The 19,260-nt window shown below is 31.8% G+C and overlaps 1 protein-coding gene across 1 annotated transcript; it reads left to right on the forward strand.

Moving 5' to 3' along the window:
- The first annotated feature begins 41 nt into the window (after positions 1–41).
- On the forward strand, positions 42–19,127 carry LOC139510883 (uncharacterized). The gene is made up of 8 exons (XM_071297426.1): positions 42–149; positions 8,149–8,341; positions 9,738–9,841; positions 15,753–15,875; positions 16,423–16,626; positions 17,626–17,747; positions 18,107–18,224; positions 19,105–19,127. Exons 1-8 carry the CDS (start codon positions 101–103, stop codon positions 19,125–19,127), a joined length of 936 nt encoding a protein of 311 aa, XP_071153527.1. The 5' UTR covers positions 42–100.
- The last annotated feature ends 133 nt before the right edge of the window (positions 19,128–19,260 follow it).

Genomic DNA, 19,260 nt, shown 5'->3' on the forward strand with positions numbered 1-19,260 from the left:
TGATTAAATAATTTATTCATTCTATTATTATGATAATATGCAAAAATAAGCAATGGCCATGTATTTGATAAAGAAATGATTGTTTCACAATTCCTTACTAATGAAAACGGAAGAAATTTTACTATTGCTGTGTTCCCTACAATATATAGGTATGTATGTTTTAGCTCTGGTTATTATCTATGTTCAATCATGTACACTGCTTCGTTGACCTCGTAGAAACAAGCCCAAGAGCGAGGAAGGCAAAACTAAAATCATTAACATTGGTATTTGCTGCTTCTCTGCCAAGCAGGTTGCACTTGGTAGACAGAGAAAACACTGATCGGGTGATAGTCAGTATAACATAATATATGTCTCCATGGAGACTTTAATTTGAATTTAAGCATACAAAAATCAGGAACAGTGTAATTGGTGCAATACAAAGCGGAATTTATGCTACTCACACTCTTTGTTACCTTGTTCGTTCCAGGAACGATAATAAACATGTAACTGCAATGCTGCTGATTAAATGTGCAGTTATTTTGTCATCAGCAGCATTGCAGTTATGAGTTTAAACTTGTGAACCTTTTCGGGACTGTTTGACATTTTTCCCAACATTTTCTTCGAAAAATGAATTTATAAAGTGAGGAATATGCACAGTTGTTTTCAATTCAACCCGTTGTTTGATATAGTCCTACGTCTTATTTTGTCAAGGTTTATTGATCGACTTCCCTCTTTTTGAACAAACCTTTGAGTTTGGTATTTGTGTTAATACGTTTTTTTAATACTTTATACCCGTGTTCCGATACTGGAGGTACGATAAAGACGACAGTGTTTCATTCTTGATTCATAAGGACCCTGTTAAAAATGGGGATGATCGTATGTGCCCCGAAACGGTAAACCGATTTTATTCCACTAGTGACAGTGAGAAGTATCACCTGGTGCTGTCACAATTGAGCAAAGTTGGACGGAGTTGTAAACAAATGACAATCCAGTATAAACAAAGCAATTGGAGATAAAGATATCTTGGTTCTATGAATTCAAATGGTGTCATCTGCTTAGATAAGCTTTCCATGCTATTCATTTGTTTATCAATTCTATACCACGCAGTTCTAAACGTATATATTTCCATATATTTTCTAATTTTTATTCACAATGAATCACAGAAACTTAAACTGTTTTTGAGTGTTGTATTTGTCAAAAGGTTATTGTGTCAGTGCTCATAAAATGACAAGCAAAGTATTTTAACTTTCAAACATGTTTGAAAGCTTAAGTGTTTTTTATGGTCCGTGTAACACTTATTAATTCAAAGTATTAAACATTTTTCAAATTTTAGATTTTTGAAATTTTGATCAAAGTTTTAGAATATCAAAATTTCAAACATTTGAAAAATTTAGAAATTTAGAAATTTTCACCAAATAGTTAAAATTTCAAAATTCTAAATTACGTTATTATATTTGATAGTTTAGATATTTGATCAAACTTTAAAAGTGCCAAACTTAACGTGCAGTTTTGATTATTTCGCTTGTTGAAAGTTTGATTTTTTAAATTTTTTATTTAAATATAGAAAATAGAAAAGGGGCGAATAGAGGGGAACTTGTTAACTACGAAACGGAATAAAAGCGAAACGAAACGAATACTTCAGAACTATTTTGTTTTCCAAGCGGCCATCATTTAGGAGTAACAGTGAATACTGATGAACTCTCAGTTAGCCAAATAGTGTGGTAGGGTTGAGTATGTATATATTCCCATTGAATTTTAAGCAATAAAATGGTTAAATATACACGTGTATTATTTTTTGTTTTGCTTAATGACTTCTTAATAACTGCAATCATGTTTGAATTTTGAAGGATCTTAAGCTTTAGTCAAGACAACTATTTCTTTATAAATTGTTGGCCTTCTAATAATCACCTTGGATCGTTACTGATGAAGATAGTTATAAAAAAGTGCTTCGAACGCATGCATTTTTAAACGCTTTGTTTTCATTTTATATCGATTGCATGACGATCATATATTGTACATATAAGAAGCTGTGGTATGCGTGCCAATGAGACAACTCTCTATCCAAGTAATAATTTATTAAACTAAAACATTATAGGACACAGTACAGTCTTCAACACGGAGCATTGCCTCACATCAAACAGCAAGCTTTAAAGGGCATCAGTTCAAAGTATTGGTACGGTAGGAATACTGAATCCTTGGTGTCGCAATGACCTTTGCGCTAGCCGCGACTGATGGATCTTGTTGATATCTTTTTTACACTGCTACCCTCTATACACGACGAATTCAATAATAAGATCAAACATAAGTAGCTTGGAGCTAAGAAACTGTTATGAAGTATCTAAATAAACTCATCATAGATACCAGGATGTCAATTTTGTATTTGCGCCAGACGCCAGACTACAAATGACTCACCAGTGACGCTCGAATCAAATTAAATAAAAGTGATAAATGATTAAAAACGCCAAATAAAGTAAACGTTAACATCTAATTTATCGTTCTGGTTTTGTAAAAGCTGAAGGTTTTTTTTTTAAACAAAAATTATTTGATCCCCGATTTGATGAAAGAAATATTCTGTTCAAGCAGGTTACAAAACAAAATCTGGATTTTTTCCTATACCTTATACCAAATAATTTGATTGATAGCATTGAAAAACTAAAAGAAATTGTTCACGCGATAACAAAATTCTCACATCGACCAAAAAAAATGTTCCCCTTTTTGAAGATCAATGGTTGCTCCCTACGTTTGGACTGATATTTGTAAAAAGTATATGCATTTATCATCTATGTAGCTCTATTAGGAATCCTGAATTCGCCACTGTTTACAAATAGGAAAAGAAGCAAACGGGGAATTTTTTTTTTGTATGAAGGGATAGTTCCGTATTTGTTATTAATGCATTTTTTAGTTATCGTACAACTATCAACTTTTTCAATAGTTTCGGTTCTTATATTAACTTGACTTTCAAATATTCGGTTTAAGCGTTCCACAGGTAAATGTTAACATAAAACTCAGCGTTTATATGTCCTGGTTTTTCGACAGCAACATTGGTGTGAGGCTAAAACGGCAAAATTCATCGCGCAAGGAGGGTGGCACTCTCTTTACACACCCCATTTTGACTGGACGTACTTGTACTTTGCTCAAAGTTGATTGTCGTACGATAACATAATTTGTCAAAATAACAAATACGGAACGATCCATTGATGCAAAAATATTCCGATCGGTATTTTAAAACAGAGGTGGATTTAGAGGGCCACCGACACCTAACGGAGCTACATATATGATACATGCATATCCTTTTTACAAGCATCGGTCCTAACGTTTTCTAACTAAATCCCAGACCATATTGTCAAATTTATGGATATGCATCTGAAAAATGTACCATCACCTCGTGGAGGTATCAAAGTCAAATATAATGTCACCTTAGTGACAATATTTATATTTCCGATTCCAAAATAGATCCTTCAACTTGATCATATGTTTATCGTTGATACGAATTTTTTTAAATTGTTTTCAAAGTACCATTTCAAAATGCCGACATCTACAAATGGAAAGATGATTGCTTAATGTACAGCGGCAACTATAACATAAATATACAGACTTAATGTTTCTGGTTTACATTTACTGGTATATGGTATGAATGTAAAAATTGTATTCAACCTTCAAACTACTTATATTTGATCTTAATCTTAAATTCAGCGTGTATAGTTGTTAGTATTGTGAAAAACATATCCACAACCTCCCACGTTCGTGGTTAGCACAACGTTCATTGCGACACCATACATTCAGTATTCCTTCCGTATCAATACTTCAAACTTTTATCAATTGTAAATGGAAATATATAATCGTCATGCAATCGATAAAAAATGAAAACAAAAAGTTAAAAATTGCATGCGCGGAAACGCCTTTCGGAATCTACCTTTCAGTTCAGACACGCTCATAACCGAATATTAGAAGGCCATAATTTTATTAAGAACCGAAACAATTGATTAAAGGTTAAACAAACAAAAAATGAAATCAGATTTGAGATAATACACGTGTATTGAGCCATTGCATTGCTTAAAGTTCAATAGAAATATATACATACTCAACCGTACCATACTATTCACTGGTGGTAAGCGGATGGTCGTAACTAAAAGTTACGACCATCCGGAGATGGGAGACAACTCTAGGTATAAGTTTTTCTTTTCCGATTTTCGTGCAGTAAAAGGTGCATTTGAGCCAAACCGCTTGTCTCATATATACTATTCGGCAGTTCGGTGATATTGAAACCAAATTTGATGCATTAAAACATTTCAATTTTCGTAAAATAGTCATTCAAAAATTCGAGCATGATGGTCGTAACTATAAAAACAAAAATGTTGAGGATGGTCGTAACGTAAATTTGTGATGGTCGTAACTCTGTTTTAAAAACGACCGAATAAGGCAAGTCAAGAGTTTTAAACGTGTCTTTTTTTTTTATATGCATATCTTATATGATGTATTTCTGAAGATTATTTTTTTATTTTTACATACAACGTAAAATAAATCAATTTCAATCCGTGTAACACTTATCAATTCAAAATTTTAAAAAGTTTTCAAAAATTAGTTTTTGGGGAATTTTGATTAAAGTTTGATTTAAAATTCCAAATTTTCAAATAAAATGTTTTGGACCAAACAAGGAGGGTCAAGAGTTTTAAACGTGTCTTTTGTTATATGAATATACTATATGAGCCAGTCCATGCGACAAGGTACAAAACCGAAAAATTTACGAAATTCTAAAAAGTGTGCATACTTATTGGTAGAAGACATTTATTTTACCTTATATCCTAAAGCTGTGAGCTATATTAACCTTTAAGTGCTGAGCCCCCTTTAATTTTATCAAGATTTTTAATGAATTATTTCATATATTTCAATCATTTCCAGAGTACAGTTTAAATGTTTTGATTTGCCAATTGTCAATGTTAACTCCGATATCAGTGGGGATAAGGCTCTCGCTTCCGATGCTGATATCAATGCAATCAAACCGGGCAACGGTTCGAATACCGTTCATTGACGGTTGATTTATATAATAATAAATTATTTAACAATAACTTAACTTAGCTTAAATTTACTTAACTTAACTAAAATTTCAATTTCTAAAACACAAGATAACATAATTTTTGTATTTTCCCTCATATTTAAATGTTGTCTTACTTTCTTTAAAACTGTAGAACTCATGCAAATTATTGACTTTTTGTCTGTAGTGTCGTAATTTTTTTTTTAAGTTTCTGGTCAGTATAACATTAGTCCGGGGAACAAATGACATTACACTTGCTCAAATACCAAAAAATTAGATATTTCTACGTCTTTTTCTGTTTTAATTCACTAACTTGGGATAGAATTGACACATTTCATGAATGTTTACATTAATGTAATTTTTTTCGGATAACATGGTTTTTCAAAAATTCTATAACAAACTTTAATAACGTGTCCTGTAAAGTTTATCAAAGGGACTTTAAAAGGGCTGAAGAGAGAGGTGCCTGTAAAGTGCGAAACGGAAGGAAATTGGAACGAATCGAACGAATCGAACGAAACAATACAAAACGAAATGAACAGTCATATATACTGAAAATATAATGTATAAAATTAACCAAGAGGCAAATAGTTGAATTAATGTAAGCGGTTAAATTCATTAACAATGTAAATTTCTAAAAAGTGGAGAATTCGTTTTAAAACAAGAAATACAGCTCTGGTTATGATAATTCTTAGTTAGAAATAAAAAGCACGAAATGTATCAAATCACTGTTTAATTACAAAATAAATGATTTTAACAAAAACCATTTTTAATAAAATGGACATCACATGAAATAACAGTTTCCTGTTGTTGTTTTTTTCTTCTTTAGATTTTGCATCTATTGAAAAGATACTTTTTGAAGATGTACCTACTAGGTTTTTTTTTATAAATCTACAATTTAAAATTGGTGCATTAAGTCGAAAGAGCATTAGTAAGGAGTCAATAAGCTAAAAATATTGATAGGTTATGAAGGTCGTTATCGAGACTATACCATACCCGCCGGTCCGTACCTACGCTTTATTTTTAGCCTGGATTTTTAGAAGTCATATTGTTGTTTGGTGAAATCAAGCTGATAATAAGGTGCACAGTTATGTCCAATGACGAAGTCCATGAGTAGCTTGTAGTCATTCATACAATATGAACATATAACATACATATAATTTTTAACCTGCATACCGGGGTTTGTATGTGATAGTTGCCGCAGTACTTAGTTCTACCTAAGTCCTTGTAATATTATCCTGGCTACAAGCTTATGCCTGGCTACAAACTAGTTTTTTTATTTTACTCTTAAATTAAGCGCGTGTAGCAGTGTAAAATTTATATCAACAATAGTCCTACTTTCGAGGTTAATACAATGTTCATTGCGGCACCATGGATTCAGTTTTCTGTCCGTACCAATACTTAGAACTAATATCAATGATATACCGCAATATATAATCGTTATGTAAATCGATAAAAAATAAAGATAACACGTTAAAAGATCCAGGGTTGAATTCAATATCGTAGCGGCTACGTAGCTGCTATCAATATATATGTAGCAACTAGTCTATACAATGTAGCTACACATTCAATAGTCAAAATCTACGTAGCACTACGTAGCTGCTATGATATTGAACTCAACCCTGCAGGATTCGAAGTCTCATTTGTGGATTTAATTTCCTCATGAACGATTAAAAGCCGAATATTTGAACGCCAATAGTTTATAAGAACTGCAAGAGCTGATTAAAAGTTAAAGATAATTGTTCAGAATTGTACGTTTAATAATTTCATCTGCCGACATGATTGCAGATAAAAAAAAAGTCGTAAATAAAATAAAATAAAAAACATATATGACGGAATACACGTGCATTTTTTAATTTAATGTCTTAACGTACAGTCAAAAAATATATTAAAACACAACCCTAACATACTTTTTGGCTTAATGCGAGTTGATTAGTTTTCACTGGAATACATTAGAACTGTGTATGTTTAATAATTCTCTAGCTTAATTTCCTTAATTTCTGCATACCATTATCTGAGTAACAAAGGATATTGTTTGCAGCAAATCATATATGACAACTGAGTATATTTCTTTTACTTTTAAAATACATAAATAAAAGTTTGTCTAAATACTCAAGTTACGGTCATCTTTCAAAGTTACGACCATCTTGTGTCGGTTACGACCATCATCAAAAATACTATAGTTGAAGTTACGACCATCCCACATTTAAAGTTACGACCATCATGCTCGAATTTTTGAATGACTATTTTACGATAATGGGAATGATTTTATCTATCAAATTTGGTTTCAATATCAACGCACTCACAATAAGTGTATATGAGACAAGCGGTTTGGTTCCAATGAACCTTTTACTGCACGAAAATCGGAAAAGAAAAACTTATCCCTAGAGTTGTCTCCCATCTCCGGATGGTCGTAACTTTTAGTTACGACCATCCGCTTACCACCAGTGACTATTTGGTTAACTGCGAGTTCATTAGTATTCACTCTTACTCCTAAATGATGGCCGCTGGGAAAACCAAATAGTTCTGAAATATTCGTTTCGTTTTTATCAAGGATTTGTATGGTAAACTATACAAATCCTTGCTTATATTGCGTTTCGTAGTTTACAGGTACCCCTCTATTCGCCCCTATTCTTTTTTTGATATTTCAATAAAAAAATTCAAAATTCAAACTTCCAAAAAGCGAAATAATCAAACTGCACGTTAAGTTTAGTACTTTGAAAGTTTGATCAAATATCTAAACTCTAAAATATAAAAACGTATTTTAGCATTTTGAAATTCTAACTATTTGGTGAATTTTTCAAAATTTCAATTTTTTTCAAAAATTTAGAATTTTGATATATAAAACTTTGATCAAAATTTCAAAAATCTACAGCTTGAAAACTTTTTAATATTTTGAATTGATAAGTGTAACACGGACCGTTTATATATTCCTTCATTATAGAAATTAACAGTGCATTCACCAATAAGTAAAATCTTTTAGAATAATTTATATTTTTATGTCAAAAACCTACTGTAAGAAACATACACCAGTGATGATATCATTATGAATATTTTCAAATATCATTTGTGATTATTCGTTGGTATGAGAACAAAATACTTCCATCTTTCACTTTATATTCATTCGTTTTCCGCTTTAGATCACACACGATGTCACTGTACGTTTCCTGAATCATTACAAGCAAACTGGGATAGTAGTGAATATGGAACAATTCTCATCAATAGCAGTACACTAACATTGGAGAAACATTCATTCAGAATTGATGGATCCACAAGCTCAACTACGTTTGATTGTTTCCTTGGTCAGTCATCACCAGAATATTATATAATCAGGTAGACAAAAAATGTTGATTCCATAAAACACGTAGTCCTTTGCAAAAACAGTAGTATGCCGCTGTTCAATAGTCACAAATCGATAAAACGAAAATAGATCAGGGTCACCAAAAACGAGGAAAACACAGGAAAAGAATTGAACAACAGAAACACTAAACTGCTACAAAAACAAACACAAACATACATAGAAACGGACCATTTGATAACAACTGAAATTTATTTGGTACAGGACATTTTATGAAACTAATATGGATTGAACCTGGTTATATGATTAGCCAAACATCCCGCGTTGTTGAAAAAGCAATGTTAAAAATTGTCATTTAGAATCTTTTACAAATGGTGTTTGCTGTTTTCACTATCAATATATGTAAAAAGAAATGAAAATGATATTTTCAGCATAAAAGCGTTAAAAAATAAACTAATAATACAAAGTCATATGTTATAGGTAAAGGTGCTGATGATTTGGTGTGTTTTTAAGTTATATATTTATTTGGTATTTTCTGTGACGTAACGGTTATTACAGGACTATTACGATTTTCAATTTATCTATTGAGTAAGCTCCGCCCGATCAATGGAATAACATTGGTAATAATATGATCACATTATGTATAAAATATGAAAAAAATAGTAGGAACTTATTAACAGTACTGTACATAGAAAGAGTAGCCTTATCCAAAGGTAAGCATTAACTCAGGAGTTTAAAATATCAGTTTCTAAAAACAAATTTTAACTCATCAACGAGAAATTTTAGAAAATATGTAAATAGTCATCAAAGATTCCAGGCATACAATTTGATACGCCAGTCGCGCGTTTCGTCTACATAAGACTTATAAATGAAGCTCACATCCAAATAGCTAGAAAGCCAAACAAGTATAAAGTTGAAGAGCACTCAACTCGATCATTTCAATGCTGAACACGAATAGAAAAATACCAAACTCAAAGATAAGTTCGAAAAGGGTGAAATCCTTTAAAAAACCCCAGCACAGATTCAACTGTATCATTGTGAAGTAGACACTGAATATTAATCTATTAGGTCTTGGTATTTTTCGATGAAGATCTGACTACTGAACTAATGATATCCTCAGATCTTACATTATAACTAGCGGTTGTATAGATCCAGCGCTATTAAATCAAAAACTAACAATATATGAGTTTTGCGCGTTCGAAGCGCTTTTCTACTAAACCTTTATCCCAAATTCTTATCGCAAAAACAAAAATGAAATCCGAGTATGTATAAAAATTAAGACACTTTATATGTAATAGGGTTATAAACAGGCCACACATGTAAATCGAAAGTGGGCTTTGTGGGGCAAACAAGGGTTTTTGAGAGAAAGCTGAAATGAGAGATCAATATTTACCATGCTAATGTTTTATATCCCAGTAATCTTTTATTCAGAAATCATCATCCATTCGCAGATCTTGGGAAAACGGGATATCTGTATATTTGTTTATCATTCACCAGAGTTAACGAAAATTCTTACTACTTTTATATGCGGTCATGTAAGTATAATGGTATTTTTTTGTAAAAGCTTTCCAAATTGTAAAAAAAAAGAATCAAATTTTAAAAGTAGATCATTATCTAGTGATAGTTTTAACAGAGATACTCAAGTGTATTTGTTGCGTTCGAAACGCCTCTCGAACATATCATTGTAAGAATTGCAATCACTGGTTTCGAAAACTTTGCAAATAACAAAAAAAATAACAATTGAAACAGTCATATACCAAAAATGAAATGAAAACCAAATACATTCTGTATGTATGTGCCTGTTCGAAATCAGGAGCCTGCAATTCAGTGTTGGTCGTTGTTGCTATGTTGCATATTTGTTTTTTGTAAATTATCTTGTATCTACATTAGACTTTTCTAATCTAGTGTTTGAATTGTTTTACAATTGACAATGCCTATTTATGACATTTTATAGCGACAATGCGGTATGGACTTTACTAATTGTTTAAGGCCGTATGGTCACCTATAGTTTTTAATTTCTGTGTCATTTGGTATCTTTTGAAGAGTCTCATTGGCAATCATACTACATCTTCTTTTATATATGTCTTGTGTAATTACGCATATTTTAAAAGATTTCAAGAGGACGTATGAACCATGTAATACATGTAATACTTATGTGCAAAATTTATAAACTGATATTTTCAAGTAGTGTTCAATCAGGTAAACAGTTAGATAACCGTAGAATTTCACCACTGATTAAAGTCTAACGAAACCATAAAAGAAGAATCCCATATAGAACGAAATTCATAACAGTGTGGACGACAGTAAAACGTTAATTAGTAATTGTACTGAAAAGTTTACCTTTAACTTGTTTGTCGTGGGCGATGATTTTATGCTCACTCAGTCTATCAGAGGCCTTCAAGTGGGGATTTAAATAATCATTTGTTACACATTTTGATACATAAAATGAAACTTTCTTTTCACATATCATTTAAGGAATTTATTTTAAATAATTGTTATACCATCACTTACAACAGTTTCACTTTTAAGAGTATTAATGTCCAGAGCTGATATCAATAAATAATAATAAAAAAAAAAAGTTTATTCATGGTAAAAAAAACCAAAAAAACTTTTAAGTTAATAGGGACCCGCGTTATTTCAGAAAATATCTTATTGATTAAGAGAACAAAAACTTCTACGTTGTCATCATTTAAGAGTGGCCTTCTATTTATTCAATGCTAACCATGTGGGCTTTGTTTTTTTTTATATACCATAAATCGATTCGTTCATTCAGATATTTGTCAGTTTGCCTTGGCTCTTCAAGTCCAACACACAACTTCTCACGAAATTGGTATTTTTCTTACAAAAATTACATCCATGTGATGTATTCTTTTCATGGAGAATGAATGTTGCACCTTATTTTATTGTTTATCGTTTTTTTGTGTGTATCATTGACGTATAAGACAACCTGAATCTTCTTTATTCAAATTTAAAACATACGAGATGACAATTATGACACAAAATAACTAAATTAAACTTACAGCAGAAGAAAGATAATGAACATCGCTTTTATAGTCTTCTAAATATCGAAGACGCGTGGTCTTTTTAAAAATGATGTAAATTTATAAAGGAAACAACAAACAAAATAGTTCGATTATTTATATTGGAAAAAGTAACGGTGTGTAAATCCTAACAATTATTTTATTTAAATGAAAATCAAACTGTTGAATTTTTTCCGCTGCGAGCAAATTTTTAATTTTGGTCGCATTTTGAAAATCAATAAATCTTGTATTCTTGTTGGAAGCTGCACTGTGTAGTTTATACCCGTTTTTTTCAATGCCACACAAATCCAACACAGACAAAAAAAATGGTAGGTTCAAGAAATAATTGATGCAAACTATACTTTATTGTAGTTTTAACATGGGTAGGCATTATAATCGTGATTATTTTTGCCCGAGCGATATCGAAAAACTATTATAAAAAGTGTCCTAGTTCAGTGAAAATGTACGTCATACTTATTTCCTAAACAAATAAATAAACAAACATTAATTAACATACAACACTACCAAAGGCCAGACTCCTTACTTGTATGATTTGTAAAAAAATGCATCTTTTTAAAACAGTCGAAAACAAAATTGTCTGTCCAATGGAAAAGTCGAAGCCCAAAAAAGATGAACAGTGCATTATGGAAACATAGAAGCTGGTTGCAAAAGTTCACGACAAGATCTATTTTTTTAACTTGAGTATGGCCTAATACTATTAACCTGAAATAAATATATTTATAGCAATTCCCTTGATACGAAAGATCTACATGTTGCCTTGGGCTTTTTTTTTCTTTTTTTTTTTGCTCTTTGGTTGGGTTTTTGTCTCGATGACAATTCAATTTTCATTCTTATCATAGATATAACTGCATGTTAAAATAAGAATATGAAGTGTGATAGACAATCAGACACATTCTTTCCAGGGACCAACAGGCGTTATCAAGCTATAGGTCCCCGTATGGCCTTCGACCATTAGCAAAATACACACTTTATAGAATGAAAGCTCCAAGAGGTCTTGGGATGAAAAAAACAAACATAAAAGATGAGCGAGAAAAAAAATAGGGATACCGTATGGAAATTGGAAAATGGTCCGCAACATTAATTTAGTCAACTCACTTAGTTGAAATTAAAGACCTGTCGAATTTTAGCCTTTTGCAATGGATGTGATGTATGTTTAAAAAAAAATCATGGTTTGTTTGGACATTTTTATAAATCAAGTCTTGTTTTTAAATTATTTGCAAGTAAGTTTTAAGTCATGAACAAATAATCACTCACAGAAAGACGTCAAATTCATCAACAAAAGAAAAAAAATAATAGACGACCGACAACGCACAGAATATCATGTATGTGTTCCGGACCATATGAGTATTTGGACCATACGCATATATCATGACCATAAGGGTATACTAATATGGCCCAACCATACACGTATGGTCCAAATACTCATAAGGTCCGGAACATATTTTATTTGCGATCACAAATGCACGAAGACGTCCATTTCTATGTAAATTGGGTCGATTTTTTTTATATAGATAAGATGAATGCGTTTCTGTTGCCAAGTGTTTTTCACAAGTATAGTAGCAGTATAGCAGAACGGTTTAAGTTTCCTATATACACCAAATGATACATTCTGCCAATACAATAACGTAAATGCATGCAAATTTCACAAGGTTTAATCCAAATAGCTTTCTTACTATCCAAAAACTTTCAAGTACGAAAAAGACAGGGCAGAAGTATATTTTGTCTTTATGTTTCGTATTTGCACAACTTTTGAAAGTGGATTATGCATTCGTTCTAAAATAAAATTAGACCAGATAAAAGTTAAAAGATTACATAACTCGACAATCGCAATTGTTAAATCCGAAAAAGATAATCAATCAATACATGCATTCAGTAAGTCATTCTTTTTTCTGAAAGAACAAGGCTTTGCGATATCTTATTATGAAAATTAATTGTCGAAACATAACAAAAACACAAGTAAAGGACGTTTAATTAATCAATATAAATCAAAACACAAATTCCTGATTAGTATTTCGAATTATTTTATATAGGCGTTGAGAACCTTTGGTGACCCCACGGTTTAAATGTTTATATTAAGGACGTCGTGAGCAATGGGCGTTATAGACGAACGTTCACCTAATCTGTCCCAGTCAATGGGATATTAAAGTGCGCCAATCAATGTCCATAGCCACACTGTTATGAATTCGATACTATTAATCAAGGTTCAATATCACCGTGTAGAACGCCACTTGCGGGGTGTCGGCTATGTTTGACATGGGGTGGCAATTTTGAAGCGACGAAAAAGTAACAAGGTAAGTTCAAGCATCAAAATTTCTTATTTCTAGAACTCTCAGTACCATATAATGTATTACACGGAAGGAACCGCAACATAATATATTTCCTGAAAGCAGAAGCAGTCATTTTCAGTGCTCAGTTTTCTCAAACACCTCGCCCTAGTTTTCCGTGTTACAGATTTTGAGGCTTTATATGCAAATTTCGGTATAAAAAACTACTTTACACAGCCATCCCCCGTATCATTTATATAGAATTGTATTCCTCTCATTGACTTATACCAAATACCAGTTTCTTAGTTAAAATTAATTGATTTTAAAACTGTTATTCATCAAAATATAAAGTGTCGCTCGGGGTGTCAGATTTTGCGTCGCAAGGGGTAGAGGCTTGTCATAAAAAAAGAATACATTTTCTTATAAATCGATCTCTATCTGATACTTTTTAAATTCAAACACACCTACACAAATATGTACATAAATGTAACAGAAATTTAACCTAGAAAAACACAGGTTACATCAAATTCTTCAAATTTTATTCAATTCCGGTTCATTTAGAGATATGTATATAGTCAGAGTAGACCTTCAAAGTAGATATGAAATGATAGATGTGTAACAGAAAACGGATAGTTCTAGCTGGGCGATTACGAACGAAATAACTGTCTTAAATCATTTTTTCTTGTAAACCTGTTCCGTTGTATATTTGTGTACAAGTCGTTGTTTTCTCATTGACAATTGTAGTATCATCGTCTTCAGGATTAATTGAAGTTGTGTTGTCATTCGCTGAAAAAGATGCCGTTGAGTGTTTCATTGAAGAGAGTGTTCTAATTCTTTTAGGAGTAATGGATTTTTGCGGCGTGCACGAGTGCTTTTTAGATGAACCTGGTGATGAACTATGATGCATTTTGGCTGGTAGAGGCTTCGGGCATATCTTATATTGAGGACTATTTTGTGATGTTTTGGTTTATTGAGCCATATCCTTGACTTTTTTACCATGATAGTGACTGAAAAGGAAAAGAAATCGTTTACCAGCTTGAAAACTAAATATTTTAAGCCATTTTTTTAACTATGAATGAAATCAAAAGCACATGTTTTCGAAAAACTAAGGATTTTCTTAACCCAGGCATAGATTACCCTAGATGTATTTGGCACAACTTTTTGGAATTTTGGATCCTCAATGCTCTTCAACTTTGTACTTGTTTGGCTTTATAAATATTTTGATATGAGCGTCAGTGATGAGTCTTATGTAGACGAAACGCACGTCTAGCGTACTAAATTATAATCCTGGTACCTTTGATAACTATTATAAGACCAAAAACAGGCAAAATGAAAAACCCTTATTTTGTCATGGTAAAGTAGATGTGAATGAAATCAAAAGCATATATTTTATAAGACCAAAAACAGGCAAAATGAAAAATCCTTGTTTTGTCATGGTAAAGTAGATGTGAATGAAATAAAATGTATCATATGAAGACTAATATTATTTTTTATGACAAGCCTCTACCCCTTGCGACGCAAAATCTGACACCCCGAGCGACACTTTATATTTTGATGAATAACAGTTTTAAAACCAATTAATTTTAACTAAGAAACTGGTATTTGGTATAAGTCAATGAGAGGAATACAATTCTATATAAATGATACGGGGGATGGCTGTGTAAAGTAGATTTTTATACCGAAATTTGCATATAAAGCCTCAGAATCTGCAACACGGAAAACTAGGGCGAGGTGTTTGAGAAAACTGAGCACTGAAAACGACTGCTTCTGCTTTCAGGAAATAGATTTTGTTGCGGTTCCTTCCGTGCAATACATTATATGGTACTGAGAGTTCTAGAAATAAGAAATTTTGATGCTTGAACTTACCTTGTTACTTTTTCGTCGCTTCAAAATTGCCACCCCATGTCAAACATAGCCGACACCCCGCATGTGGCGTTCTACACGGTGAATATTGATATAAAAAGCCACTGTTAAATACAAAATTAATAGGAAGTTACAAAGTACTAGTTTATATTGTAATTTCAAATTTAATTAAATCTGTAATCAAACCAAAAAATAGAGAAAAGTTTAAGGTTTTTACCATCTGATGTTACGGAATTTAATTGTTTCTTTTTTTTTTTTTTTTTTTTTTTTTTCAATAGCGGAAAACAACAGATTTGCCAATGAGCGTGTTAGTTTTTGGGAAACAGGTGTGAGTCCAGACTTTGCAACTGAGTGTACTGTAACCCCAACAACGGCAGAGTTCAACAGTATGGTCAAAGTTGGTAAATATGATTATGATAGCGATGTGATAATTAATCAAGATGTAACTGTTGCATTTTTTTTAAATCTAGATCTTAGCATTTCCTTCTAAAAAAAAAGTGTGTTTATTTGAAATTACAATAATTTCAAAAATTCAATACTGCTACCGATGTATTACTTACATTTGTAACTGTCAGTTTTAGGAAAATCCCATTCATAAATCTTTTCAGCTGGCAGATGTAGTTGCATAATAAGTCTTAAAAAACATATTGTTTATTACCAATAAGAAAATTATTTTAAATACATCATCTTCGATAGCTATGGGTTACAATCCAGTGTCCTCTTCTTCACACTTTAAGATTAAGCCAACATTTGTGATTACATTGCTGCGCCATTGCCATCCACCTACATTATTAAAGTTAATCCCATTTCCAACTATATCATTATTGACCAATGTCAACACTTGAAGTGAAAAACTAGTTGCTTCTAGTGGGTAAAAATTTCGTGATGCATATACCGGATATGTACGTTTTATATTTAATCTACTTTGTATTTCGATTTAACTTCTAGATTATTCAAGCTCGTCGAAGACATACTGTATGGATCCACTCCTTGGCAACTTTTACTATTCCTTGACGTCAGCAACATTTACAGATGTTTGTAACGGGGATGGAAATAGTCTTTTGACTGTCTGTGAAAACAGACAAAATTTAACATTTGATCTAAATCTACACCAGCAATGTACTTCATCAACATCGTCGGTCATGTTTACTGGTAAGACTAAAGTTGGTCAACTTTTTTTTTCTCATTCATTAGTAGATATAATAAACAATCAATCACATATTATATGTAAGAATACTATTTGATAACATTGGATTCTTGTCCTAAATATGCCAGTACAAACACGAATCAATCTTTAAACAATATACATGCATTATAATAAAATTGAGAATGGAAATGTAGAATGTGTTAAAGAGACAACAACCCGACCAAATAGCAAATAACATACGCAGGACACTAATTCAATGCAGCGTAAAAATCCCACACCCGATGGCGGGCTTCAGGTGGCGCTTAAACAAAAATATGTACTAGTTCAGTGTTAATGGACGTCATACTGAACTCGGAAATATAAAAATGAATTAAAATTAAAAATCATACAAGACTAACAAAGGATCGAAGCTCATGACTTGGGAAAGGCGCAAAAATGTAGCGAGGTTAAACATGATTTTTTGAGATCTCAACCTCCCACTATACGTCACCCTAATGTAGAAAAAACAAACACACAGCAATACGCACAGTAAAACTCTGTTTAAAAGAAGTCCGAGTGCTATATTATAATAGGGATCACAAAAAACTAAACAAAACATAGATTAACAAAGGATTTCTAGCAGTTATTGACATGCTAGCTCCAGACCTCAATTAAACTTATTGAACGATTATGTCCTCATCATATGTATGAATATCAAGCCAATCTGTATAAATGCCTTAATATTATAATATACAAGTGAAATACTTCAGGTTTTTGGTGGGTTTCATGTTGCTCTGTCTTTATTTTTCTTTATTGTGTTTTGTATCCTGTTTTGACATTATGGTCCTTTTCTTTTTCTTTTGTAGTGGCTTTGTCGGTTGCTTCTGGGTGTGAATGTTCCTTGTGTATCTTTCAACTCTTTTACTTATACATCGGAGCTATTTGTACTCACTAAAGTAATGATTCCATTTAAATATCTAAATTACTTAATTCATGTTATCAAAATCCTCTTATCTGTTCTATAGCTGAAGGCAATTTGTTTTGTGTATCAGCCATTACACCAGACTCCACTGATAGAACTTATTATTCTGGTTTATACAATCCAGGCTCTGTAAATGAATTGACAACATTTCGTTTTGTATGCATCGTAAGTATTTTTTTGTAGTTTTGTACAACAATTCAATTATCTTCACTGCTTAGAAAACTGAATGCGTATGATATATATGTGAAAGGTTATTAAAAAGAAATTTCAACTACAAAAGCAACACTAATTGAGTCGTCAAGTACATTTATCAGCCTGAAAAGTACAAATAATGCATCAACGGTCAAAGTGCTACAAATACTGATATATTACAAAAACACTATTCCAAAACTCGCAAAAACAAACAAAAGTGTAAAAGAATTCAATAGAAGTAAGAAATGATATAATTTACCAACTATAAGAAAGGAAAGGAAATAACACACAGAAAAAAAACCAAATCGAGTATTTTAATTATGTTTGGTCAGGCTGTGAGTATTGTTGGTACAGAAAGGAGATTAACAGCCAGTCCTGGGCGTTGTGAAAAAGATCAAAGTTCCACTACAAAGCCAACTGATGGTGAATTATATGTAATGACTGCTAAAAGTAAGTACAATTATAATTGACACTTTTTACATGAATATACATTTACATAAATGCTTACTGCTGGGATTCTCAAGATATAAATTTTCTTTTTTTTTAAACGACCATTCGTTTTGCTTATGTTTTTTTTGTCTTATATGTCTCAAGAAGACAAGAATCATTTTTTTATACTGATTAGTGTTCATTTATTCGCTTTAAACGACACATATGCAGTACAAAACTACACATGCGAGCTACTTCCAATATTTGAACACTGCTTCATCGGGTTTATGAGTAGCGAAGATGAGTATATTCAAATAAAGTGGTGTGTCTTATGTTACCTTTTCGGTAAGCTAGTGGTGATCTCGATGCAACATGTTGGTCACAAAAGTTAAATAACAAAAAAATACCGAGGGAAATTCAAAACAGAACGTCCGCAATCGAGTGCATATAAGGATTCATTATCTAATCACAAAGCAATGTAATGTTTTAAAGGTGTTGCATTTACCATTAACGTTTGAAGTACCTATCATGAATCAAACAATAGAGAAAAATACATGTAGTTTTACATCTAGCAAATTTACTTTTTTTGTAGCAACTTGTCGTAAGTATTTATATTTACTTAATTGTATCTGTAAATAAATTAAATTTTCAATTCATAAATATTCTATTAAGCATATGATAATATCCATCATCACTTAAATGAAGTCTATAGATAATTGTGAGACATCTTCAAATGTGAATTCTTTTTGTGATGTGCTGTCAAAAACAATAGGATTTCTCCGAGAAAACGATTTTAAATTTGGAAGAAAATTAGCAAAATTAACTTCTCTATGTATGTTTATATACTAGTATGAATTATAAAAATATTATACAGTTGTTTATATACTTCCATGTATTTAAGGTTATAGATATAAGAAGATGTAGTATGAGTGCCAATGAGACAACTCTCCATCCAAGTCATTTGTAAATAAAAACCATTATAGGTCAAAGTACGGTCCTCGACACGGAACATTGGCTCTCACCGAACAAGCTATATCATGTACCTTGGTGAATGTGT

Source organism: Mytilus edulis, chromosome 2 (genome assembly GCF_963676685.1).
Source record: "Mytilus edulis chromosome 2, xbMytEdul2.2, whole genome shotgun sequence".
Lineage (NCBI taxonomy): Eukaryota > Metazoa > Mollusca > Bivalvia > Mytilida > Mytilidae > Mytilus > Mytilus edulis.

Coding starts and splice junctions, on each gene's coding strand:
- LOC139510883 (XM_071297426.1), top strand. CDS start 101: ATGAAAACGGAAGAAATTTTACTATTGCTGTGTTCCCTACAATATATA. Junction 150..8,148: donor GTGTTCCCTACAATATATAG/GTATGTATGTTT, acceptor TTTCCGCTTTAG/ATCACACACGATGTCACTGT. Junction 8,342..9,737: donor CCAGAATATTATATAATCAG/GTAGACAAAAAA, acceptor TCTTTTATTCAG/AAATCATCATCCATTCGCAG.